This window comes from Asterias amurensis, chromosome 5 (genome assembly GCF_032118995.1).
Source record: "Asterias amurensis chromosome 5, ASM3211899v1".
Lineage (NCBI taxonomy): Eukaryota > Metazoa > Echinodermata > Asteroidea > Forcipulatida > Asteriidae > Asterias > Asterias amurensis.
Window position 1 is genome coordinate 6,495,866 of NC_092652.1, and position 25,621 is coordinate 6,521,486.

The window sequence follows — 25,621 nt, forward strand, 5'->3', positions numbered from 1 at the left end:
AAAGTAGCTTAGCACACAAAACTATGCTTAGCACACAAAACTATGCTTACCAGAAGAAAAATAGAGAGAAAGCAACATGTTCTGCTCATAAGCTCCCTATGAAATTAGGCCATGATCTGCTTAAAAAAAAAAAATCCTAGTCGATTAATGAATCAAAGTGAATCTGTGTAAAACCTACCTCCATGGTAAAACAATTCTCTACTTATTCAGGCAAACAAAATGTGTTTAGCGTCCCCACACACTTTCTTTAAGAGGCTGCCTTCTTTTTTTCTCTCTTTTTCTTTTGCACACAAAAAGAAGAAAAATTTTTTTAAACTGCCAGTTGTCTTCAAAAACTGGGTGGCCATTTAAAAAAAAAAGTAGGGTGCAAACATGTGTTTTTATTTGGCCTTTAATATTTGTGTATCATTTCTTTTTTCAACAAGGGTCCCGTTGGTCGCAGCATTTTAACAGGAAAAGCCTAAAAAATTAAAACAAGAAAAAAAGTTACATAAACCAAACGCATAGACAGAGGTTTGAATTATATCATAGAACAGACTGTTGTCAGATCATACTAATTATAAAGGGTTGGGGAAAGTACAAAGAATAAGGACAACCAGCAAAAATTTGAATTCAACCTTGGAGATGCAAACTTGGCCTAAAGTTTAAAATAACATGTTGCAAGAAGTCAAAAGAGCAATCCATGCCTGGCTTTCCTAAATATTTTTTTTCTTTTCTGCCTGGCCGTCCCTGAAGCCCCAGTCTCGAGCAGTTTGAGATACAGTTTCGCTATTGTTTGTGGATTATGTCACCACAGTTAGAAATGTTTAACGTTTTATCTGTACACCAAGGATGCTTAGAAAAAAATCTGTGTTTCATTTATGGATTATTAATCTTTCTTTATATATGTAAATTGGGCCTCTCTAAGTCTGACTCATCATCAGAACACTCTGGGGGTTTGAGGCCCTGGCCCGAACAAGCCATGGAGAAAATTTGTGTCAGAAATTCTTATTACACCACCAATTTAAGTAACCTAGATATCTGGACCCGAAACAAATCTAGACCACCAACAATCACAGTTTACTTCGAAAATCTCAGTTTTCAAACTACCAAAAACTCTCTTTTTTGTGCGGTATAGACATTATTTCGTAGATTAGGACGAGAAACAACATTTTTAACCACGCGTGCCGCCGAAGTTGACCTTTCGGATCGTAGGAAACGAAAAAGGCCGCAATCACACGGTCCTAAGTGTAAGCAGAAACTAAACCATAGCGTATTGTATTCACTTTTAAAAACATAAGCAAGCAGCGGCCATTTTGGATGTTTGTGCTTCGTAGTATTTCGCGATGGAATTTTCAAAACTCAAATTACACTGTTTTTATCGGAGTGCATGATAAGTAAGTGAAATGCAATAAATGCTAGAAATACCCTGCTCGTATTAATTTGAATTTAAGAGCAAAATTAGTGGTACGTAGGAACATATTTAGATTTTGTTTTATGGTGAAAAAATGCGATCTGTGTTTGTCGGCCCGTGCACATGAATGAGTGGCGGTAATGAATACATGTTCTTACAAAATGGCCGCCGTGATACCAAGTGTGTGAAACGACAATGGCGAACGTGTAAGTACACTTTGAAATCTACTATATGTTAGCCCTTTGTTGTGTTTTTAATAATGTAGAATACATTCTTATGATTATTGAGCATAAACTGGTGACTTGGGAAAATGACTGCAGCCGCCTCTCGGCCGTATGATTGGTGGGGGAGTGGAGTGGGTTTGGTTGGATGGGGAATGTTTTGTTTTTTTCTCTGCCGAGATGCCAGATGATGTCTGATTTTTGTTTCTTTTTGTGCTACATACATGGCAAGGCCTAGCCCTAGCCTAGCTAGTTTTAGATTATACTGGCCCTGGTATAGATTTATACAATTTAGAAAAAAACGGGGGGTCTCCATCTTGGGGGATTCTTCTTAAATCTTGGCCAAACAAAAAACAACAACACAAAAAACAAGAAACTAAACAATTTAACCAAATTCCGTAAACAAATTATTTCATTCGTCCAGATTGGAATTGGGTTATTCTACGTAAATGTTGTTTATAAATTCATAAAAATGTTCATGACATGATTTATACTTGTAATATAGATGTTATTAAACAAGCTAAAACAGACATTTTGCAAAGGTACTTCTGTGTCATTTGTGTGTTTCAAGCTTAGACCAAGTGGGGCTCTGTACTGATTAAAACAATTTTTACATACTGTACGTACGAAGATGCAAATGTCAAATCATGGAGGTTAGAATATTTCTACCTCCATGGTCAAACAAAAAGTTTTGACTTTGTATACAATCTTCATACGAAAATTGTAAACAAAAATTGGTATAGAGCCCCAGTTAGGCCCTACTGGGTCTAGGAAAAGCCAGCTTTCAAAACATTATTATGCTGCATTTCAGGAACAAACTGCATTCAATATTTGTTTCTAACGAATTGATCCTTGTCAAATTGATCCTTGTCACTGGGAAACGATGGCGCTGCAAGGTTTGAACAGAACACCACTTGCAACAACTTGTGATGACAATTTCAACTGTAATTTTCTCACTTTATTTGTGTTGTTATCCTGTTAACAATTGAACTGTTCAATTTTTTCTTTCAGAACTGCAGTTAGCTCAACAGTGGTCAAGAATAATATACTACCTGCACACGGCACAATGTTTAGAAAGACTGTATATCCTGATTTATAAGAAGTCGTCTCCGTTGATGGTTCAAATATTTACAGTCCCGTTTGACAACCCTAAGTTTTAGCGCGTTTCTTAGCACGGAACATGCTTGCTTCTCTCCGTGAGTGACTTCAAGGGAAATCGACTCACTAAGATGGCACACCTATTCAGCTACACATCTTGTGTTATGTGCAAGACAATTCTTGGTCTTTGCCTGTTTTATTCAAGTAAGTGTTTTTTACTGTTTGAAATTCGTTTTAAACCTTTAGAGACCATAGCGGCCGCAAGCGGCGTGCACTGAAATGCCCATAACAGCTGCAATATTTGAACTAATTCCGCTCATACAAAAGTGTCACACAAAAGGTTTCTGATCAACTTGACATAAAGGGGCTATTTGTAATATTGTACAAGACAGCAGGGGCCAATTTCATAGAGCTGCTTAAGCAAAAAAAATTGCTTAAGCACAAAAATAGCTCGCTTATTTTACACATGTTACTGGCCAAAATTTCCTGCCATATACATTGCTTATGACTAGTATTAAGCTGTTGTTTATTTAGCATTACAATTGAGTGGAGTCTTTGCCGGTAATCTGATTTTACTAAGCAATGATTTTTTTGCTTAAGCAAAAATTTTTGCTTAAGCAGCTCTATGAAATTGGGCCCAGAGATGACAAGCGGTGGGCACGATCAAGGTAATGTAACCAATGGGGAGCATCACTCATGTTCCCCTGACCCACATTCATGCATCTTTTTGTAGCACATCACAAGATTGGTTCTCGATCAATAGAATTAAAAAGTCTTTCCTAACCAACCATACATTTTGTAAAGGGATTCCAATGTGTTAAGGCTATGTCACACGAGGCAAGTTACAGGCAACTAGTTCCAGGCAATCTCCATAAAGAAAAGGAATTCACATTTCAATGTTCACTTGTTTTATTTTTTTTTTGTGGATCATAAGACATTGTTTGAAAAATGATTCATGTGCTACCGAAGTGGTCGTATAGCATGCACTGAAGTCAGTCCTCCAAGTTGCCTGTAACAGTTGCCTCTTTTGGATGCAACTGCAGATGTGACGTGAGTAACCAGGCAACAGTACAGTACAAGCACTTGCAGCAGGTACATACACACGCTAAATGTACTAAAGACTAAAGAATGCCCTTCTAAAAAAAAACAAGTGCACAGTGCACACTATTTCTGCATTGGTTCAACCGTTTTGTTTTTAATGTTAAATTTGCATTGGGATAAAGAATATTAATTTTGGTTTTACCCTTATACACCGATGTGTGTTAGCACTTCATACTGTGTGTTGAGCTCTTTTTTTTTCTTCTCATCCCTTCAGTCTTACTCAAATGCGCTTCGGGAGCAAGCGTCAATGTAGCTCTGTCGACAGTGTCTTGTTTACACTATAACTCTCAAACGTGTCTGAGCAATGACACCAACTGCCATAGCATACGCTCATGCAGCGAAGAGTATGACACTGAGGACCCAGACTTTGATGAGATGGATCCCCACAAATGCTTTGTGCTGTGGCACAACACGACGGATGGGGCCGAGGTGATCATGAGGGGTTGCTGGCAGAGCACCGACTGCATCGAGTCGGAGAGGTGCGTGTCCCAGGAAGACAGCACCGAAAACAACCGCTACTTTTGCTGCTGCTCAGGTGATCTGTGCAATCAGGACTTCATTCATGACCCGAGACCGAGGCCGATTTCAACTGAAGATCCTAGTGAGTATTATTTCTAGTCTTTTTCTTTTTGTATCATTAAGGCATCAATTATGTACCTTTCAGAACTTGTCTCACTATGAATTCTACTACCGCATAGTACATTTTTCAGAATTAATTTCTCATTTTTTCCACGTAGTGTTTTGCGTTGAAAGTGTAGCTGACAAGGTCTATTGGGCTGCATGGGTACATGTAGGTTGTGGGAATTTGAGGCAGTGATCCATGGTATGGACTGCTTCTCTGCACTGCAGCCGATTTCACAAAACTTTACGCAAACTACTTAAATCCACTTGCGCAACGTTTATGGAGCAACTTGTCCCATAAACGTTGCGCAAGTAGCTTTACAGAGTTCCATAAAGTTTCATGAAATTGGCTGCAGGTCTTATATAGTGAAGTTTCGTATGCCACTAATGAAACATTGAATGATGTTTGTGATTTGGTTTTACCCCTACATACATGACATGAGTGCAAATTTATGAGCGCTGTATACACAGTCCAATTTGTTTAGTCCTATCGACAAAATAATCAGCAAGCACTTCAGTTTTGATCCAAACTCAATCCCTGATACAAAAGTTATAACTTGTTAATTCGTGATTTGCTGCACTTTTTACATTTATAAAAAAAACTTTAACAAACCAGTGTACAAATAGTCTTTAACCAGTTTCTTACCATGGTATTAACAGTGTGTTGTTGGTTTCTAAGTACAACATTTGTTTTTTATTTTTCAGTTCAAGACAATATCGCCGTCTCGAAGAAGCAAAACCAGAACAACATCATCCTGACGACTGTGCTGTACACACTGGTCCCGATCACCGCGTTCACAGTCATCGTCATCAGTGTGTATTGGATGTGTCGACGCTATCGATACTCACTACTCACATCGGTACCAAACAGCGAACCTAGCCCCCTCTCCCCTCCGTCCCCTGTCCTCGGTCATCGCCCCATCCAGCTTCTGGAGATCAAAGCTAGAGGGCGCTTCGGGGCCGTGTGGAAAGCACAGATGGGCCACCAGCACGTCGCCGTGAAGGTGTTCCCGATGCAAGATCGGCTGTCTTGGATCACGGAGCAGGAGATCTACTCCATCCCGCAGCTGCGCCACGAGAACATTCTGTATTTTATTGGGACGGAGCGGCACGGGGAGGGCATGGCCCAGGAGCTGTGGCTGATCACGGAGTACCACCCCAACGGCTCTCTCAGCGACTTCCTCAAGGGGAACCTCATCACGTGGGGAGATCTGTGCAAGATCTCGCTCTCTATGGCCTACGGGCTGGCCTACCTACACGAAGACTTGCCGGCCAACACTATGTATAGCGCCAAACCGGCTGTTGCGCACAGGGACTTTAAAAGTAAAAATGTCCTCTTGAAGAGTGACATGTCGGCGTGCGTCGCCGACTTTGGCTTGGCCTGTAAATTTGAAGCTGGTAAAAGTCCCGGAGACACCCACGGACAGGTGATGATAATGTTTTGTCTTGTTGTTAGGATATCCCAAGCTTAACCCTCTCACTTTTGCTACCTTTTTGGGGGGAATAAGTTGATGCACCGTTTAAAAACATTCACTGTTTTTCGTCTGGGAAGTAAAGTTGTCTGGGTAAGGTTTTATCCAGGATTTGGTAAGAGGATGTCAAAATTTGCTGGAAATTTCAAAACTGGGTGTCCACATTGTTCTCACATGTAAATGACAGATAAAACAGGGTGTCCTACCCCTCTGGCTAACACTGTGCCCCTGCTTACCATGGAATTCTGCGCTTAAATGTATGGTACCCTGTAAAGCATTTGATTCTGTGGGCAGTGAAAATCGGATAAGAGTCATGAAAATAGGTTAAAAGTCATGAAAATAAGTTAAAAGAACCTTGTACATAGGTTAAAAGCCATGAATATAGGTTGAGAGCCACGAAAATGGGTCAACATGACTTTGCTTTCTCATCACTGAAGGGCATGTGCTGGATTTGATGCTTAACATGACTACTGTGCATAATGTATTGGTTGCTCTCAGCTGAGGATATCCTAACATTTAACTGTATCGTTAAAAGTGTCACAAATTACCTTGTAGAGTTAGCGTAAGCTTTTAAAATCAGCGATAATGATCAAAGCTCTGCAGATCATTTACTAGTCATATGTGTCAAAATTGCAGAAAAGTCACTTGAACATTGATTAGAACCATGGCACATTATTTTCTTTTCTTTTTTCCCTATGGTTTCTTTAACACTAATTAGACGAGGCTTTCCTTGTTTCTCTTTTTTAAGTTTGAAATTTAAAACTGAACAATTTTGTGTTTGGAATTGAATGTGTGTAGGTGGGAACAAGGCGGTACATGGCCCCAGAGGTGTTGGAGGGCGCTATTCAATTCCAGAGGGATGCGTTCCTGCGTATTGATATGTACGCCTGCGGTTTGGTGCTGTGGGAGATAGCATCAAGATGCACTGCTCAGGAAGGTAGGTTGTCTAGAGCACGTGCAAGTTTCTGGTTTCCAATTAAGGTTTTTAGACAGGATTTAGAGATGAACCAAATCATGTGGTCTAGTTCAATGGCCCTTAAGCTCTGGGCCCAATTTCATAGAGCTGCTAAGCACAAAAATTTGCTCAGCATGACATTTCTTCCTTATAAAAACAGGATTTGACGATCAAATTTCCATTTGTTACATATGGCTTGTTACTGGTATTCATCTGATGTTTGCTTGTCCTGAAAATCATGTGGAAATTTGGTTGGTAAGACTGTTTTTATCAATGAAGAAATGTCATGCTAAGCAAGTTTTTGTGCTTAGCAGCTTCATGAAATTGGGCCCTGGCCTGGTCATGACTCTTGTTCCCTTTGAGCAAGGCCAGCACTCGACCATAATTGCTTCGTCAAAAGATGGGAAGGTGGTACATTCTGCATTCTGGAGTGTGAAGGGGGTAGCCCTGTTTCAGGAGAAGGTGGCAACATGCCCCTGGTGGCAGTTGATTTGGGTCGATAGCCTAGTTCAGTTACTGTGTAGCCCTCACCTTGAAGTGGCTGTCCATGGCATTGTGATGTAATAATAATAACAATAGTGGCCTCTTATTGAGCGCTCATGTCCGTCTGGCATGACGCTCATGGAGCTGTACAAACAAAATATAAATACAAATACAAAAGTAAGCCTATCATTACAATAAAAAAAAATTAAAAAATCCACCTGCCTTCCATTTTTTCTTCAACTCTGTCCTACTTTGATTGCTTCGCCTTCCCTTACCCCTAGGTCCTGTGGATGAATACATGCTGCCATTTGAGGAGGAGGTTGGTCAAGCACCAACCCTTGAGGACATGCAGGACATCGTGGTGTCCAAGAAACTACGGCCAGTCTTCCGGGAAAGCTGGCTCAAACATTCAGTGAGTTATCATTTCTTTTTTACTTTATTTTTTATGATATCAAAAAGTAAACCACAAGGGAAACTGAACTCGAAAATGTTACCGGCTTCCAGATTGACGTACAGGCGCTCTACGGTAAATTTTTCAGAATTTGGGAGACTTCTCAGTTCTACAAAGAACTGTCCTTGACAAGTTCTAAATAGACAATGCGGCTAATCTCCCCTACGTTTCTTTTCCAACCTTTCAGGGTATGCAGCTCCTGTACGAGACTGTCGAGGAATGCTGGGACCATGACTCCGAGGCCCGTCTGTCGGCAGGCTGCGTCGAGGAGAGACTGGGCCAGCTACTTCGCTACAACTCCTACACGGCACCGCTGATCTCCCTAACTCCAACTGCCCCCAAGGAATCTAGTCTCTGAGGTAACAGTCTCCACTAAACTACACCCCCGTTGGTATTCAGTTTGTTTACTTTTTCGGCTCTTATGGGGAATCTTTTTGTTTCCAGTGTACAAGATATTCAGCAATGTGTGCATTTTTTTAAAACAATATTATGTATATAAATCCCATTAAAGGCTTGTTCATACTTGCTGCGTCACATTTACACCCTCCACCAGTGCATGGTTGGAACCAGTATGAAGCCAGGATTTTCTGTCTCAAAAAACTTAGGTCTTTATTTTACATTTTTTGTAATATGACCTATCCTGCACTTTTGTCTTTTAAGCACTATTGAGGACTGTTGTTGTTTTATAAACGCACAAATACACATTAGTCGGCGAGCCCTGGGGTCAATTTTACAAGGAGCTAGGACTAGTCCTCACTCAGGATTAGTTCTAGGAGTTATTCAAAAACTGAAGGCTAGTCGTAAGTTAGGACGAGTAACTCGACCTAACTCAAGATAAGACTAGTCTTATTTCTTTGTGAAATCCACCCCTGGAATATTTATTGTTTCTGACAAAGAAGCGGGAATGGTCGGCTTCATTTTTATGCACAGCAGAGCAACCATGGGCAGATAAAAAAGGTATTACAACATTACTCATAACACTGGGGGCAGTATCTACCTCTTGCACATGCCAGGTTGCCGCCCGGTTAACCACTTTAATGCTTAGGTTTTTCACAAATACGTCCGTGCACACCTGCAGGGTTAATTTTTGGAATATCCGGATAAATTTTTCTTTATGACAAACAATATTCTCATAAAATACAGCAGGGTTTCTTTTCCTTTATCTCAATAACATATTGTTCTGTTCACCATGAATCAGCCAAACCCAAGGTCCCTAAGCAACAACCAACAATCATTGGCCTTTACCATGTTAACCACCCACGAGTTCACTGGTAAACAATGGTGACAGCCTATCTATCTCCCAGAATCCTTGTGTGTCCAACGAAAAGACCTAGTCTGAAATTGGGGATTACACAATCATTCAAAAGGGAGATTTGAGCATGTATTCCAGTACCCTTTGTCCCTCTTGTACGGGGCAATCAAAGTGTGAGCGCGTACACTTTGCATACTACACAGTGCAGTGTCCGGGCTGGTATAAATATCGCCCCTTTCGTTTTTCCGACATACCCCAAAAATACTAGTTCTCCATCCATCACAGCTACATTCAAGACAAACTTAAAATCTCACCTGTTCAAAAAAGCATACTCCCACAATCCATAGTCCTAAATTTATTTTCCTCAAACGCTATGAGCACCTTGATTTTTAAGTACCTGCGCTATTTTAAGTTTTCTTTATTATTTATTATTATTAGTTCCTGTTTGTAGCTTCCCATGCACAACAGTAAAACTTCTTTATCCGGCATCCGTTATGTTTGTCGGAGAAACATAAAGGTGATGAACATCACCCAAAATAAGCTTGAACCTTAAAGGCACTGGACACTATTGGTAATTACTCAAAACAATTGTTTGCATAAACATTTAATTGGTAACGAGCAATGCAGAGCTGTTGATAGTATAAGACATTGTGAGAAACGGCTCCCCCTGAAGTAACGTAGTTTTTGAGAAAAAGGTAATTTATCACTAAAATATTAAAAGACTTTAGGCCTGAAGCCTTTTTTAGGCATCTGAAAGCACACAAGTTTGTGCAACAAGGGTGGTATTTCTTTCATTATTCTGTTGCAACTTTGATAACCAAAGGTGTCCAGTGCGTTTAAAGATAATGTAAATGCTCGGTTATTAAACGAAGATAACATATTCTTGTTCACCAAAAAGCAAACAAAATATGAACACAATCTTTTAAAAATAACCTTTGGGGTTAGTCTCAAGTCAATGTGTTCGTATACTCAGGGGAAGACTACAAGGACAAAATCACCCTTCAGCATGATGGTTACAAGTTCCTGAAATTTATCAAAGTAATGTTTTAAAAGTTAGTACCTGTTTTATTTTGTATTTTTATTTATTTTCACTTTATTTTAATTTTATTTTAAGAACTTTTTTTAAAATGTATGATGAAATATTCACAGGCCGTTGTCGACAAAGGGACAACCTCACTTAGTTTGTGTGTGTGAGAATTATGTGCACCAAGTGTAAATATTGTACATATATTTTTTTCCTTTATCCTGTTTATTTTCCACCATTATGTCACGTAAATTCCACTCTGTGTTGTATGTTTTTTTGCAAATAATTATTATTAACAACTTTTTTTCTAGTTTTTAACTTTTAGCAAACCTAGCTACTTCTGTGCATCTATGTACGTGTATGTACTGTTTTTTTGTTTTTTTTTTTTTTTTGGGGGGGGGGGATATTATTAATTTTTTTTTAATGATCAAATCTAAAATTTTGGACTGCTAGGGTTTTGGAGCATATTACTCCAAAATCCATCAGCTACCTACAAAGCCAAATGATTAATTTTGTTGGATTCAGTTGGGGGATTCCCTGAATGCTTCGCTTGTAGTATTAATGCATGCTGGTTACGTGTGGATTTTTGAATTACAGCGGGACAATGCAGGATAGTGAAGCATTGTGTAGGCTGCCAAATATGAAAACAATATTTCTTGTTTTTTAGCCAGGTGTATTCTTTGAGACAAAGTGGGTTTAAAAGTTTCAATCATTAAAGACCCTAGCAACAAAAGTGCTTTTATCTCTGGGGGAAAAAAGATGAAAAATTAAAAATAAAAACATTTGGTAGTTCACAGAAAACAACATTGACCCAACTTCATGGCTCTGCCAACTTTGAAATTCTGTGCTTACTGCCTAAAATATAGGGCAAGATCCGCTTTAAGCAGAGCCATGAATTTGGGCACTAGTTGCTATTTTTTAGTATAACTATTATTATTGGGTTTGTATTTATTTTTTCATTTTATCTTTTCTGATAAATTATCTTAGATGAGTTTTATGGTATTTTTTTTCTTAAAAATCTGATAGGCTGAATGTCCTCATTTCCACAGTAGTTTTAAAACCCACTCTTTCTTTGTAGATTTCTAGGTTACTTGGGAGGGGGTCAGGTCTGGAATTTCATCTTGGAGAGGGCAAGGCCATTTTCATTTTGCAAAGGGCACTTCCATTGGAAAATCATAGAGTCTGAGGGAAACTTTTAAAGTAGCACCAAGACCAGGGCAACAGAGGCTTTGGTCTCAATGGCCTCCAGGAAAATTCCAAACCTGGGGGTTAGTGTTTATGGGGCATGTGACAAGCAACCTTCTCGCATTGCACGTATTTATCTTATTAATTATGTCAAGCATTTTATGACCACCTTAGGGCCAAGCACTGGTATTCAGTCAATAAATCATGTCACAGAAAGAAAAGTAAATTACGACTGTACAAGCAGCCCACATTTAAATAGATAATATCTATATTTATATGTTATTTAAGTACAATTATTGCTGCCTTTGAATTCAGCAGAGACCAGGGCCCAATTTCATAGAGCTGCTTAAGCAAACAAATTCTTGCTTAGTAAAATCAGAGTACCGGCCAAGACTCCACTCAAGTGTTATGCTAAGTAAACAACAGCTAATACCAGTCACAAGCAATGTATAATGGCATGAAATTTTGGCTAGTAACATGTGTAAAATAAGCGAGCTGTTTTCGTGCTTAAGCAATTTTTTTTCTTAAGCAGCTCTATGAAATTGGCCCCTGTTTTATGTATTTTAAAATGGTGACTTTATCTTATACAAGGCGTTATGTATTGGAAATTTGTCGAGTATGATGGAAGCCTTTGAACTTGGCTTCATTGTTATAGGAAATTTTTTAATCAATAAGGGTATTAGGGTAGGGATGTGGGGGTATCGAATTGTTGTTTTGATGTACAAAAGACCGAGGGATTTTGTGATTTCCTATACTTATGCAGTAGGCAAAATAAGTTGCAAATTTTGTGGTGTATGTTTCACATGAAATTCATTGTGTGTGTCAAATTAACTTTTTGGACCATTTTTGTTGAGTTGAAATCACAGGTTAAATTGGAAAGGGAGTGCAGGGAACAAACTTAAAAGTACATATTGGAATAGATGAAGGAACACAAAGGCAATGGGTCGTGAATGTGGATTTTGTCCAAAGTAAAGGACTTGCCTCCGAGGAAAAGTTGATTTTCACAGGTTTCATCAAGGCAAAGAATGGTACATGTTAAAATCATAGAAAATATGTAGATACGAGTTGGATTCAAATAATGTCGGGGTACAATGATGCCTTGTTCGGTCACAAGTGAATGCACGATTCCCCCGACTAAATACAGTGCTGCTATGTCACCCGATTTGAGGCAAGCTTGCAACCACCAGATTAGCATAATAATAATAATAATAATAATAATAATAATAATAATAATAATAATAATAATAATAACAAGTTCTTATATAGCGCATTTCACAATAAACCGTATCAATGCGCTTTACATTAATCCCCTGGTCATTGGGCCAATAAACATCCCTTTAATCTTTCCGAGCTCCCATTTAGGGAGTATACAGCCCCGAGCTGCCGTGGCGCTCCGAAGGCTTTTCATTCACAATATCAACCTCTACCCTCGCAGGTACCCATTTATACCCCTGGGTGAAGAGAAGCAATTATAGTAAAGTATCTTGCTCAAGGACACACGCATCACGACCAGGACCCGAACCCATACTCCGGTGAATTAGCACCAGAACTTGAATTCGATGCTCTTAACCACTCGGCCGCGACACTCTACGCATAAGACTTTATATCCTTGTACCTCAAATTTCATTTAGAATTTTGGGTTTATAATCATCCCTTTTATAAGCAACATAGACAAATTCTGATTCTAAACCATGTGGCTTAGCAACACCTGACGAAGCCTGAGCAATTCGAATCGAGCATTCACTTCTGACTGCGAAAGGCAACATCCAAATCCCAACTTGACACTTTGTGCTGTGGTACGCGCACATGTATTTATGTATTCTTAAAGCTGGTTTAATTACCGTACGAAACCTCATCTTAAAACATAAAGGAAAACTCACTCTTTAGCGATTCCCTATTCAGATGAACCACAGCGTGGGGGGGGGGTGCTCGCAGTTTATTCTTAACTAACAGTAGACCTATATATTAAGCTGTGCCTCTCAACCAATCATAACCTTGCTAAAAAAAAAGTCAAGTCAAGACGAAAACAAAAGTTAAATTTGCTGCTGCCATGTTGTATAAAGTACATCATTCATTTTATGTATTGGTACCAGTGGCTTGATGAATGGGGGGGTGGAGACACACATGTGTCCGTCCCACATGAGGGGCATTGCATGGCAGTTGCTTTAGACTACTTCGCAAATACTTGGCTGGCTTAGTTAGTGTTGTGGCTAACTAGACCAGGTACACCTCATTCCACTGGTAACGCATACCTGCCAACTCGACCTGATTCTGCACAAAATTCCCTAATAAGTAAAAACCAATCTGTCAATGATCTGATAAACAAACTGGAAAATTTTCTCCAATTATGTTGAATGTAATTCTAGAGTTGTCCCCAGTTTCAAGATACATTGCGGTCGCACACTAAGGATTTGTGAAGTTGTCTTAAGTTGGCAGAACTAAATGGATTCGGTCTATTGTTGATTAGACCGGATTAAACAGATTCTCACTATCAGTAGTCCAACTTGCTGGGTACTTGTTGAGTACCGTGTCATGTTGATTTCACAAAGCATTAAGATTCATCTTGAGTTGAGCTGTCAGTATTACCATAGTAATTTGTATTGTGACATCACACTTTGCTTAGCAGTTAAGATTGAGTTGGGCCCCAATTTCATAAAACTGTTTAGCAGAAAATACCGCTTAACAAATTTCTTTGCTAAGCAAAAATTTAGTGAGGCACCAGTCGCAACAATGTAAGCGTAATGTATTTTTGGCTGGTAACCTGTTCCTGTTAAGAATTACTTTTCTGTGCTTAGCAAGCTTTTGTGCTTACAGGCTTTTATGGAATTGGGCCTTGCATTTTTAGATCAAACTTGCCACTTTGCAAAATCAGCCCCTAGTGTTGATATGATGTGGGATAGGGAAAACCCATCAGTGACAAAAATCAGACATGTGGCGTCTGTGTGTTTTAAAATGCTATTTACATAACATTTGCATAATATGATTAATGCATATTATGAATAATGCATATTATTATGAAGTACATTGTTTTTTTCCTTGTGGGTTTAGTTTCACTGCATTCATCATAAAAATTAATAGTTTACAAAAAATATCCGCAAACATTTTACGTGTGATACTCGAATAAAATGAATGAATCACAGATGAATTGATTATTTTTTAATACAGATGCAGTGACACTATCCCAAACGGGAAAATGACAATGGAAATTCCTATACTACCTCAAATATTATTTAGGTCATAAAAGTAACATCTTGATGTTGTGCTGACGTTATATAAGTTAATGAGTATAACGGAAGTGCATATTTTGTGTACAGTTGTTTTTTAGACTGTAGCCAGTAAAAGTGACAATTATGCTAGCCGTGATTTACATGTATGTTGTAAAAAAAAAAAAAAGTAAATCAATTTGTTATGTCTTTTTTTTTCTTCCGTTTTTTTTTTATTTTGTTTGTTTTTTAATCAATGTATAAGTGTATAGTATTGTCTTTGGATTCAACGAATAAGTTTGCTACCCAATTCTGCTGTGTACAATGTAAATACTGCCAACTATAAAATGTTTGTGCACACCACTGTTGTCTTGAACAGGGGAGACAAAAAAAAACATATTAATAATGTATAGAGAAGTAAAACACAATCCTCAAAATTATAAACTATAAAATAAAATAAAAATTAAAAAAAAGCAAAATGAATATAAAAAAGCGGGAGTAAAAAAAAAATGTGTAGTTATACCATTAAATACATAGTGATGTAAAAGGTAGTATAGTCTTTGTGTTTTATGAATATACAATTTAAATACTGGTTATGACAGTGTTGTTGGTTTACTCTAGACTAGACAGGTAACAAGTGTGTTGGATATGCTAAGTATTCATGTGACTGGCCATTATTAATCCTCTCCCCCATAATAAATAAATGTGTTCTTAAAATGTAAAGACGTCAGGTGTTGATGTGTCTGTTTATTTACGTGCGTCAATATTTTGGCCCTTCCGTGGCAAATCAGCCCAACTCAAAAAAAAATGTGTTTTTTTTTGTACAAGATCATTTCTTGGTAATTTGAGGGCAATTTTTCCGTTTCAAAGGCATATTATGTGTGGATGTAATGAATGGAACATGTCCGATCTCTGCCTCGTTTTACACTTTCGTCCAACTTTTAGGGTTTTGCAAAACGGCTTTTCTTTCTCTTTACCAGTTTTACCAAGGAGGTCAGGAAGGGGGGGGGTGGGGCTGTGGAGATAAAACGATGTGTTCAAAAAATTCACCTCGAGATTTGTGGCCAATAGTGTTGTGTGCGAGCGCACCAGACTTGAGGTCTAGTGTCTCTGATGCAGCAGATATTCGAGTCCCGGTCTAGACACTTGTGTCTTTAAGACACAAACCAATTTAGCTTCATCCTTAGAGTGGGTTGAAAGCCTAGGTATTGTGAGTTTTCTAATACATGTAAAAGAACCCAGTTACACTTGTCCCTCAGAGAAGGGGTTTGCCCTGGTGTTTCTGGTAGTGGCTGCTAAATGCACCGCAGCAACTTATAAGGTGCTACATAAAAACCTGTCTTAAAATTTGTTCTCTTTTTTTCAAGCACCTTATTGTTTGAGACTCTGATATTATTATATTGATTTGCGAATGAAGAAGAAAAGAACTAAATTTTAATAAATGCATTTGTGATTTTTATTTCAAAAAGTTGTTACAACATTCATACAAAAGGCTTGAAATATCCGCTGGACCATAATAATTTTAGCACTGAGCCCACAACTGTGCCCATTACAGTGTTTTGTAATACATCTGCAGTCACACTGCGAGATCACCTCAGCTCAGACTCTCCATTGTCTTGCCCACTATGTGGTATTCGGACAGGTCAGCAAATGGGATGTTGGACGCAATCTAGTCAAACATGCTAACCATGATATATCATCGCTGAAAAAGCACTGTACTGGCACAGGCTTGTACTTGTATATGCCATGTTTTTGAAACGGCAAGGCCACCAAGGCATTTTCTCCTTGGTAAAGGGCCACTTATGAGGATATAGTAAATTTCTACTGTAGCATTTCAAGGGCATGAAGGCAATGACAAGGGGGCTTGGAGGCAATCGTTTTCATTGCCTCCGCGAAAAGTGTCAGACCTGCTGGCAGTGACATCATGTAGGTAGAGGATTGGACGCCCAATGTTTCAGTTCACTTGGGCAGCCTGGGTATGTATTCATCACTTCTGTTAACTGTGCCGATGTCACCAGTAATGACATAGCTCTATACTCCTTCTGTGTGCGTGATCCGTGGCCGTCCACTGGCTTCACTATCTCCAAGGCTACCAGCTGCTCAAATGCCTGCAAAATCAAAGAGTGCAGATAACTTTACGTTAATTTTGGGGATGGTAAAAACCTTTGCATCACTGTGGCATGCCGCAGCTGAGCGGTCTAGTTCACTGGACCCAAGCTCTGGTGTTGTCCACAGCAGAGTGTGGGTTCAGAGTGTGGGAGCATAGGCTTTGTAAGAAGTTGGGAAGGTAGTGTACTCTGCTCTACCAGCCAGGCTCCTAGTGGATGCTACCAATACCTAACCCCTGTACATTCTTTTGGACTGTGAAGGGGACAACCCTGTTTTAGCCCCAGGAGTAGATAGCAACATGCCCCCGGTGGCAGTTGAAGTGGCCTTGTAATGGTAGGTGATCTCTAATAATTTCTTTAACTTTTTTTTTAAAGGAACACGTTGCCTTGGATCGGTCGAGTTGGTCTTTGAAAAGCGTTTGTAACAGTTTGTTATAAAATGCATATGGTTAGAAAGATAATTTAAAAGTAGAATACAATGATCCACACAAATTTGCCTTATAAATTGCGTGGTTTTCTTTTTACATTGCGAACTAACATGGTCGGCCATTTATGGGAGTCAAAAATTTGACTCCCAAAAATGGCCGACCGTGTAAGTCGACGAGGTAAAAGGAAAACCACACAATTTCGAGTGATACTTGTGTGGATCATTATATTCTACTTTTAAAATATCTTTCTAACCATATATGCATTTTATAACAAACTGTTACAAACGCTTTTCAAAGACCAACTCGACCGATCCAAGGCAACGTGTTCCTTTATAAATAACTTGCACTATTAAAAACATACACATTAAAATTCCTATATGAAAATTAACCTGTTTGTTTGCTTAAAACTTAACATTCAAAGACCAGCCGATGAATTTGTAACTCACCTTCAAAACAACTGGTTTCTCAAAGCTCTGGACAACATGAGCTTTCCGCTGCATAAACTTGAGGTACTCTGAGGGGACAACAAAAAAACTGCAATTATTTATGCATGCATCACACTAAACTGTAAATGTTGCAAATTAAAATATATCACTGTGTTACTGTAAAATTTGATTTGATGTGGAACGGTTTTTTTAGAGCAAAAGACCATCGCAGCAAAAGGCTGAGTTGCAGTCTAAATAAAAAGAAATAAAATTACAAAGATCAAAGATACAAGAAAACAATCATGTTGAAAAACTTTTTACTTTTTTTTTACAAGATGCTATACATGTAAGTGCTCTAAAACGTTTCACACCAAAACTTTCTCCAATTAGGACTTCCAAAATCTTCATTGATAATGGCAGTTGAAAATGAGAAGATGCTAAATCTCAGGTTTTAGAGGAAAATCATCTCAGATCTCAATAAATAAATAATAATAATTTTATAGCAATTTCGATCCTTGGAAGTTTATAAGCACCATCTCATGCAAGAGAAGAGAAAGTGGTTGGGGTTGGACTTGGGCAGTCGCTTGTACTCACCATTGTAGAGCATTTCAAAGTTGAATGCGTCTCCATCGTACATGTCTGTGAGATGCTTCATTGCAATCACCAAACACAACTGTAAGACAGAGATACCTGGAAACAGATTTAAGTCACACCATTAGTATACCGTATGTATGGACAGTATTCTAATGTGTCAAGTTTGTTGAACTTGTTTATTTTGTCATAGAGCTCTGTGTATTTTGCGATTTCCAATAGTTCCACCTAGTGCCCAAAAAGGCTCTCATTTCGTACCATGCGTACCCTTCGTTCAAACATAAGAAGGGGGAGGGGTTGGGAAGGTGAAGGGGAGGGTTGGGGAAAGAAGGGGAAGGGCTGCAAAGGAGAAGGAGTTGGAAAAGAAAACAAGGAAGGGGGTTAGGAAGGAGAAGAGACCGGTGAGGCGTAAGGAAGGGAAAAAGGGGGAGGAGTTTAGAAGGAAAAAAGGAGGGGCTAGCAAGGAGAAGAGGTTGGAAATAAAGAAGGGGCAGGGGTCAGGTAGGAGACGGGGAGGGGTTTGGTAGGAAAAGGTAATGCGGCAAGTTCCTCAAGAGTAGTCTTACCGTGTAACATTGCTGCCTTTGAGTCAGTGGCAATATGTTTACTGGATTCCACAAAGTCAACTGCTTCGATCTCGGGGTGATCCTCAGTCACCTTGCAAACAGGAATCAGCTATGAGACAAACCATGGCAAGGAGGAAAGAAATGTTGGATAAGTATGTCGCCAGAAAGTGTCTCAAGTGTCTTCCATATGAAAGTTCCATTAGTTCATTGACAATTTCTATATTATTCTAATAGCATACATTGTACTATTTCTGTATTACACCATATCCTAAATGGAAAGAGTATAATGGCGTAATATAGAAATACACGTAGTATGCTTTTGTAGTATAATAGAAATATTCCTATACCAGTTACGTGACCCTATTTCCATCGAACATCGTTCTAAATATCAAAACATCAATTTGCAGGCCAGTGAGCTAAATGTAAAATGATATCAAATATAATGTGTAAAGCAATATCTACGCATACATTATTCTTAAAAGGTGAATGGTAGTGATTGAAATTCATTGAAATTGTGTCTTGTAAAAACCACATCTAGCCAATCCATACCAACGGTCAATATTATTTTAACACCTTTCTCCTATAGATTGATCCAGGGGCACAAGTGCTGGGCGCCGCTATGCGCTGCGCACCACTGCTGGGGTGTCTTTGTGCTTAGTTTTGTGCACAAAGACACGAGAAAATCGTTTTCCTTTTCACTTTTTATTGGAATTGAATGTCTTCCTCAACAATCTATGAAATTTCCTTGATATGGCTGCTTGATTTAACAACGTACTACATTCTTGATAAGTTTTTAAAATTAAGCAGAAAGTAAAATACTGAAATTCTGACAAAATACCTTGCCGATGTAATGCATTTTAGCGACTTTTATGCAGTTTCCGCGTCTTTGAACCCTAACTCGCCTAAGACAAGCACCTTTTTCAAGATGATTTGGCTTATATTTTGTTGCAAATATTTGTGGTCAGTGATCTACATTGGTATATCATGATGTCCTGTAAAGGAAATTGTGTTATTCATTGGGGAAAACATTTAATTTCCATAAAGAGTGAAAAGAAACATGATTTCCTCATGTCTTTGTGCACAAAACTTGGCACATGTACACCCCCAGCAATGGCACGCTGTGCTAAACACTTACGCGCCCGGTGCGCGTTGGATCGGTCTATATAACTCACCAATAGAGACTGCAGGCCACAGATGCTTTTGTCCAGTTGGTAGGTTTTCTTCAGTACATCATGGACTGTGGCATTGCCACATAGTACCTGGCAACAACATGAAAGAAGTGTTTAACTTCTTGAAAGAAAGTTTGATAGGTAGTGCATTCTGCTCTACCAGTCAGGCTCCTAGTGGATGACTACCCACGCCTACACCCTTATGGATTGTGAAGGGGGTGATTCTATTTCTGTACATGCATGTTGCAATGCTCCTGGTGACAGTTTCTTTTTTGCGATAGCCCAAACCAGTTAAGTGTGGCCCTCACCTTGAAGTGGCCATCCAACCTTGTGATGTTAGGCGATATTGCAATTGAAAAAGTATTTATGAAAAAAAAAAACAGTGAAAATATTGAACAGTCTGAGTTCATCAGTGTATATCACAAAACAAAATTCAAAATCAACCCGCTCAGGGTCTCACCTCTACATCCTTGTTCCAACGTTTGACAAACTTGGGATCTTTGAGATCACTCGGAAGGGTAAGCATTCTCTGAAACGCTTCCTTGTACTCCGGGAAGTTGAGTGTGTTGAAGACATGGATGCGACGATGAGAAAAGCGGGACTTGACTCGTTTCTCCAAGAGCTCCACCACATCCTGATGGCATAGAAAAAAAGGGAGGGGGAACTTTACTTCTGTCACTTATTGTGTTTGGGAGACTTCTAGGAATGTTGGGTTCGAGTAGACAACTTATCAAGTCAATATGTCGAGTTGAAAATGTGCTTAACCCTTTAGAGACCGTAGTGGCCACAGGGGGCTTGTTAACAAATGCACAGAGTGGCTGCAAACAGCCACAATATTTAAATAACTTTTTTAACTCAAAAAAGAGTGTCAATGGAAACGTTATGGACCAAACTGACATTTTTAATTTCCAAGACATTTATCCTGAAAATAACATGCCAAAAAAAAAACATGCTAAGCAATGTCTGTGCATATGGTGATGATTATACAGAAATAAGTGGTCTCTAAAGCAGGAATGTGATAAGCTGTTGAGAAAAAACTCTGGTGTTTCTGATCAGCAGAATTTGAATTCAAGTCCTGGGTCCTTCGGAATCATTCATTTTTGGCAAAGAGGATATAAAATGATTTAAGAGGTTAATCGATAAAAAATAGGAATATTGTGAAATCAAACATTGTGTGTGGAACGTATGCTTAAAATAAGCAGATATGAATCCGACTTACCAGTCTACGAGTGATACCAATGACAGCTATGGGCGTCTGTGCCGACTGGCAGATGTCAAATAGATTATACAGCAACGTTTGATTCTTATGGTGAGCAAACAGGTCAAATTCTTCAAGGACGAACAGCACAGACTGTGCCTCTTCTCGATTACCTTAGAGTGGTGTGTGAAAAAAAGTGGGTCATCTTTGGTTTTTGTCACTGGAGTATTTATTTAATTATAGGCCAATCTATCGAGAAAGATGCAATAAAAGTAACCTGTGAAAGTTTCAACTGAGCACAGTGTCTACTTGCTGATGGCTTAACCACCAGAACTTGAGTTTGATGCTCTAAACCGCTCGGCCATGACAAACTTCATGTATTACAGTGAGTAATGGCGTCAGAGTACAAAGACAAAAGTCTGTTGTGTAGCAAATCTTCTTCAAATAGACGGCAATCCATGAAAACTATTTTGTTCAAGTTCTATGTAACATCTCACAATGCTATGCTGGCTTACCTGTTTTTAGAGCCTCCAAAAGGAATGCGAGATTTTCAGCAAATGAGCCCTGAAAGAAAAGTTGATTGAAACTTGATAAGGGGCTACTTCGTTGCATCTGATGAAGAAGTTGTTACGAAAGCTTGTGCAGTTTTTTATGTATAAGGAAGTCTTTAAGTGTTACCACCACCTTCCTCAATGTAACAAAAACAATAAAGTAGTCATTTTGAATCAATTCAGCTGAAATAACTCACAAAGACTTTGTCTCCGACAACGTTGTCGAGTCGAAGCTGTCTGGTAATTTCCTGAATGGCAATCTTGTCGTCAGTCTGAAGAAGACCGTTGAGACGGACGATCAGGAGATTGTTTCTGACGTTACGATCCGATTTAACCTCTTCAAGAACGCTGGATACAAGCTGTAAAATAATTATACAAATAATAATAATAAACCGCTCTTATAAAGGGTATTACACACGGAGTCCCAATGTGCTGTAGAAAATAAAAAGAGAAAACAAATATATATTAAGGTCTATAGATTACCATTGTTTTACCGCCACCGTGAGGTCCAGTGACAAGTGCCGAATTGCTTTCACCCTGAACGGCGCATCTATAAATCAAGTCCAGAAGATGCCTGAAACAAAAAATAACATAGTTTCTTGTTATTAGGTTGCACCAACTTTGTGGAAGAACTTACCATCCAACAATTTGCACTCATTACATCTGTTCAAGACCCTGTTCACTGTTCCTTTGTTGAAAAGCTTTCGGTTATGTGTGTTTTAATTTTTTTCTGATTTAGTTTGCTATCGTTTATCTGTCTGCAAACTGTGCATTCATTACACTATATACTATGTAAACTTTCAATTTTATGTATAGATACTGTATTCTTCCTGTGTTACTTTTGTTTTCATTTAATATCAAACAGGCGAGAGAAAAATACAAATTCAATAACTTACTAGTTATGTAAAAAACAAAATAATAATGTAACAAATTGATTTGTAACTAATATGCCCTGGGCGCCCGATAGGCCCCTAATAGATAGTTAAAATTTCTTCATAGAGGTGCCATTTACAAACAAATGCCTTATTGCCCTTACCCATGCCAATGGAACCTTCTTTTGACCTCTGCTCTATATATAGGTGCGATAACGTAACCCTCGTCCCAAACGAAGCCGAAGGGTTACTGATTGCATCGCTGCATTGGCTCCCTGTTAAAGAACGTATCAACTTCAAAATTTTCACTCATGTATACAAAATCCTCCACACCCAATCTCCATCATATCTGGTTGAACTTGTTCATTCCCAAAACTCCAATACTGCTGATGAATACAGGCAACAACTCCGCTCATCAGCTGATCAGACCCGGCTTTCCGTTCCTAGAACTAGACGGAAAGCTGGGGATAGCTCATTCTCCATAGCTGCCCCTCGCCTATGGAATGAGCTCCCCGCGGGTCTGAGAGAGGCGATCTCGTTGCCTGTATTCAAAAGCCTCCTCAAGACATTTCTTTTTCCCCACCCATCCTAGTTTGTTTGTTTTTCTTTTGTTTTGTTGTCATAGTCTCATGTAAAGCGCTCTGTTCTCCGTAGAGCGCTATATAAATGTTTCATATTTATTTATTTATTTATTTATTGCATCGGGAGGAGGGTTACACCATTGCAACCACTAAAACACTAACAAATTTCATTTACATTTAATTTCTAGTTACTTACTGTCTTTGAACCTTGAGACTTTCCTCAATGATGTCTGTTGGTGGGATTTCATTCCTGCAAACTCGACTTCTTAAAATGTTCTGCACTTTCTGTATTACTGAATTCCCCTCCGTAGGATCTTGTCTTGTACGCTTCGGCATCATGCAAGATTAGTCAGCAAGCATTGTCGGATGTGGCAACTTGGAAATTACTCCCTACCAAAATAGTCATAATTATTATTATTATATGCAGTTCTTGATAGTGCTTTTTCTCATCAATCAAAGCACACTCAATTATTTTTTTGTCAAGGTGTGCGAAGCTGTATGATGATGACTAAAAAACATAATGTTAGAAACACAAGACCCCTATTTACTTCGCACAATGTTGCAGTTTACAAGGTGCTGTGGCACAATCTGAAGCCAATCAATCAAACCGGGAAAAAACGGGGGCAAAGAATACTGCCAAGTGCTACTATTTTAGAATAGGACTAGTAGAAGGTACACTCCAATTCGCCGCTGTGTTAAAGCCATTATACACTTTCGGAACAGAAAAAAAAAAAAGTTCACAATTTACAAACAACTTACAGGGTTTACAGAAGGTCATGGTAAAAGACTTTTCTTGAAATTTTGTTCCATGAAATGTTTTACTTTTTGAGAAAACATTAAAACAAACAAGAATTACGGATTATAGTAAATACCATGTCATGACACGGCGAAACGTACGGAAACAAGGGTGCGTTTTCCCGTTATTTTTTCCCTGACTCAGATGACCGATGGAGCCTAAATTTTCACAGGTTTGTTATTTTATATACAAGTTGTGATACACGAAGTGTGGGCCTTTGAACAATACTGTTTACCGAAAGTGTCCGATGGCTTTAATGCCAATAAATTATTAGCAATTGGTTCATCTAAAAAAAAGGGTTCCTTTTACATGATTATTGGTTTTGTAGCATTTCACAACACAACTACGTACCAGTTTATCTTTAATATGTGGACAATCAATATCACTGTACTTTTTTCGGGATAAATTTCTGTATGCCTACATGTACATGGCACCAGCAGTGATTTCTCCTCGAACTATTTCGGTTTCGTCCGGCTGATTATAATATTATGGCCCCACCACTTTTTGATTTTCACTCATTTTTACAAAAAATGAAAAAGGGACAGGGCCTATCTCACTATCGAATGAAAAAGTGGTGCCGTGGCGCCATACATAAACTGTTCCCTTTTTTGTTTTAATTGTGTGGCCCCGATTATAAATAATGGTAAGAAACTAGTTGCTACGCCGTCGGCAGGAGGGTCAGTGCCACCACACATCATACATGCGAATAAGCGTATGCAATTTGTTTATCTCCCATGACCTTTTGACAATAAACCCGGGTATTGTCAAAAGGTCACGGGAGATAAATTGCGTTGTCAGCAGTAACGGACATGCGCAGCTGCAATAGCGAATAGGCTTATACCCATACATGCACTGTATAAAAAACTATAAATAGTGTATGCAGAAGGCGTCATGCACACAAAAACAAGTGAAACAGAAAAGAATGTTCAACTTCATTCAATCATGTCAAAACAATGGTGTTCAGTGTTACAACAAATTTGTACCATACTCATCCTCAGGAGTGTTTTCTGTTTTATATTATTCACGCAATTAACTATCATTAATCTAGTTACTAATATTATTATTAACAATAATGTTTACCCAAAACACACTCACACATTCCTCGACTTTTGAGATTTGCCGCAACTACTACATTAGTCAGGTCGTCTCGTCAATAAACATTTCGTTATTCGTTTACGTCGTCTGGGTACTCGTCTCCTGGTTAAAAAAGAAAATAATGAACAGCGCCACCAATCTTGCAAGATTGGTGGCGCTGTTCATTGTTTAGTCCACACTCTCTCGCTCGGCAGAAAACAAAACGTCTGGGAATTTTTTATGGGGCGGGCCGCCGGTTGGAGCCAACAGAAAGTGTTTGTTTTATTATGGAGGAAAGAAAATACATGGTTTATAGAACAAACAAACCAAGGTCTTATAGCAGTTCCAGGCACTTTTGTGTGAAGTAGTATTCCTGGAGGGAAGTAAAAAAATAAAGTATTAAAAATGCCACCAGGGGTCACTGATTTGGGTTAAGGTCATGAACAAGACAAACATTGATTGAACTGGACTTGAACGATCGACCTTCGCAGTATGCCCAGGGAGCACGAAATTCTGTCCCCCTTCTATGGAAACTACTTCTGATAGTGCCCTCATTTTCCTGGTTTCAGGTTCTTCTCAAAATACCTTTGCGAAAAATAAATACAATTCTTTAAAAAAAAACTTTGCAGTTACCAAAGGAGAGCAAAATAGCCCACATGTACATGGCCTGTTAACCTCATTATTTGAACATCCTGGAGGTCCTGGGTCCGAGATTTAATCCATGGTTGCAAGTTATATTTCATGGGAATGCTCACAATTTCTCATCCCTGAGCTTGTCATTTTGATGTGCGACATGGTGGTTG

General features: G+C 38.8%; 2 protein-coding genes across 3 annotated transcripts; one reads left to right on the forward strand and one right to left on the reverse strand.

The window, feature by feature from the left end:
* The first annotated feature begins 1,289 nt into the window (after positions 1–1,289).
* On the forward strand, positions 1,290–13,031 carry LOC139937537 (activin receptor type-2A-like). Its single transcript, XM_071932734.1, has 7 exons — positions 1,290–1,599; positions 2,626–2,916; positions 4,028–4,414; positions 5,140–5,861; positions 6,705–6,843; positions 7,626–7,756; positions 7,983–13,031. Exons 2-7 carry the CDS (start codon positions 2,844–2,846, stop codon positions 8,151–8,153), a joined length of 1,623 nt encoding a protein of 540 aa, XP_071788835.1. The 5' UTR covers positions 1,290–1,599; positions 2,626–2,843; the 3' UTR covers positions 8,154–13,031.
* Positions 13,032–15,932: 2,901 nt separating this feature from the next.
* Positions 15,933–24,871, reverse strand: LOC139937543 (origin recognition complex subunit 4-like). Of its 2 annotated transcripts, none has more exons than XM_071932743.1 (12): positions 24,825–24,864; positions 23,145–23,338; positions 21,979–22,069; positions 21,693–21,854; positions 21,460–21,508; positions 20,966–21,117; positions 20,207–20,380; positions 19,750–19,836; positions 18,578–18,686; positions 18,015–18,110; positions 17,442–17,509; positions 15,933–16,567 (listed from the first exon to the last, which is right to left on the reverse strand). In XM_071932743.1, the coding sequence occupies exons 2-12, from the start codon at positions 23,285–23,287 to the stop codon at positions 16,382–16,384; spliced, it is 1,317 nt and encodes a 438-aa protein (XP_071788844.1). In that variant the 5' UTR covers positions 23,288–23,338; positions 24,825–24,864; the 3' UTR covers positions 15,933–16,381. The 2 variants fall into 2 exon arrangements, with proteins under 2 accessions (XP_071788844.1, XP_071788843.1); XM_071932742.1 differs by having other exon boundaries at positions 15,934–16,567; positions 24,840–24,871.
* Positions 24,872–25,621: the final 750 nt, after the last annotated feature.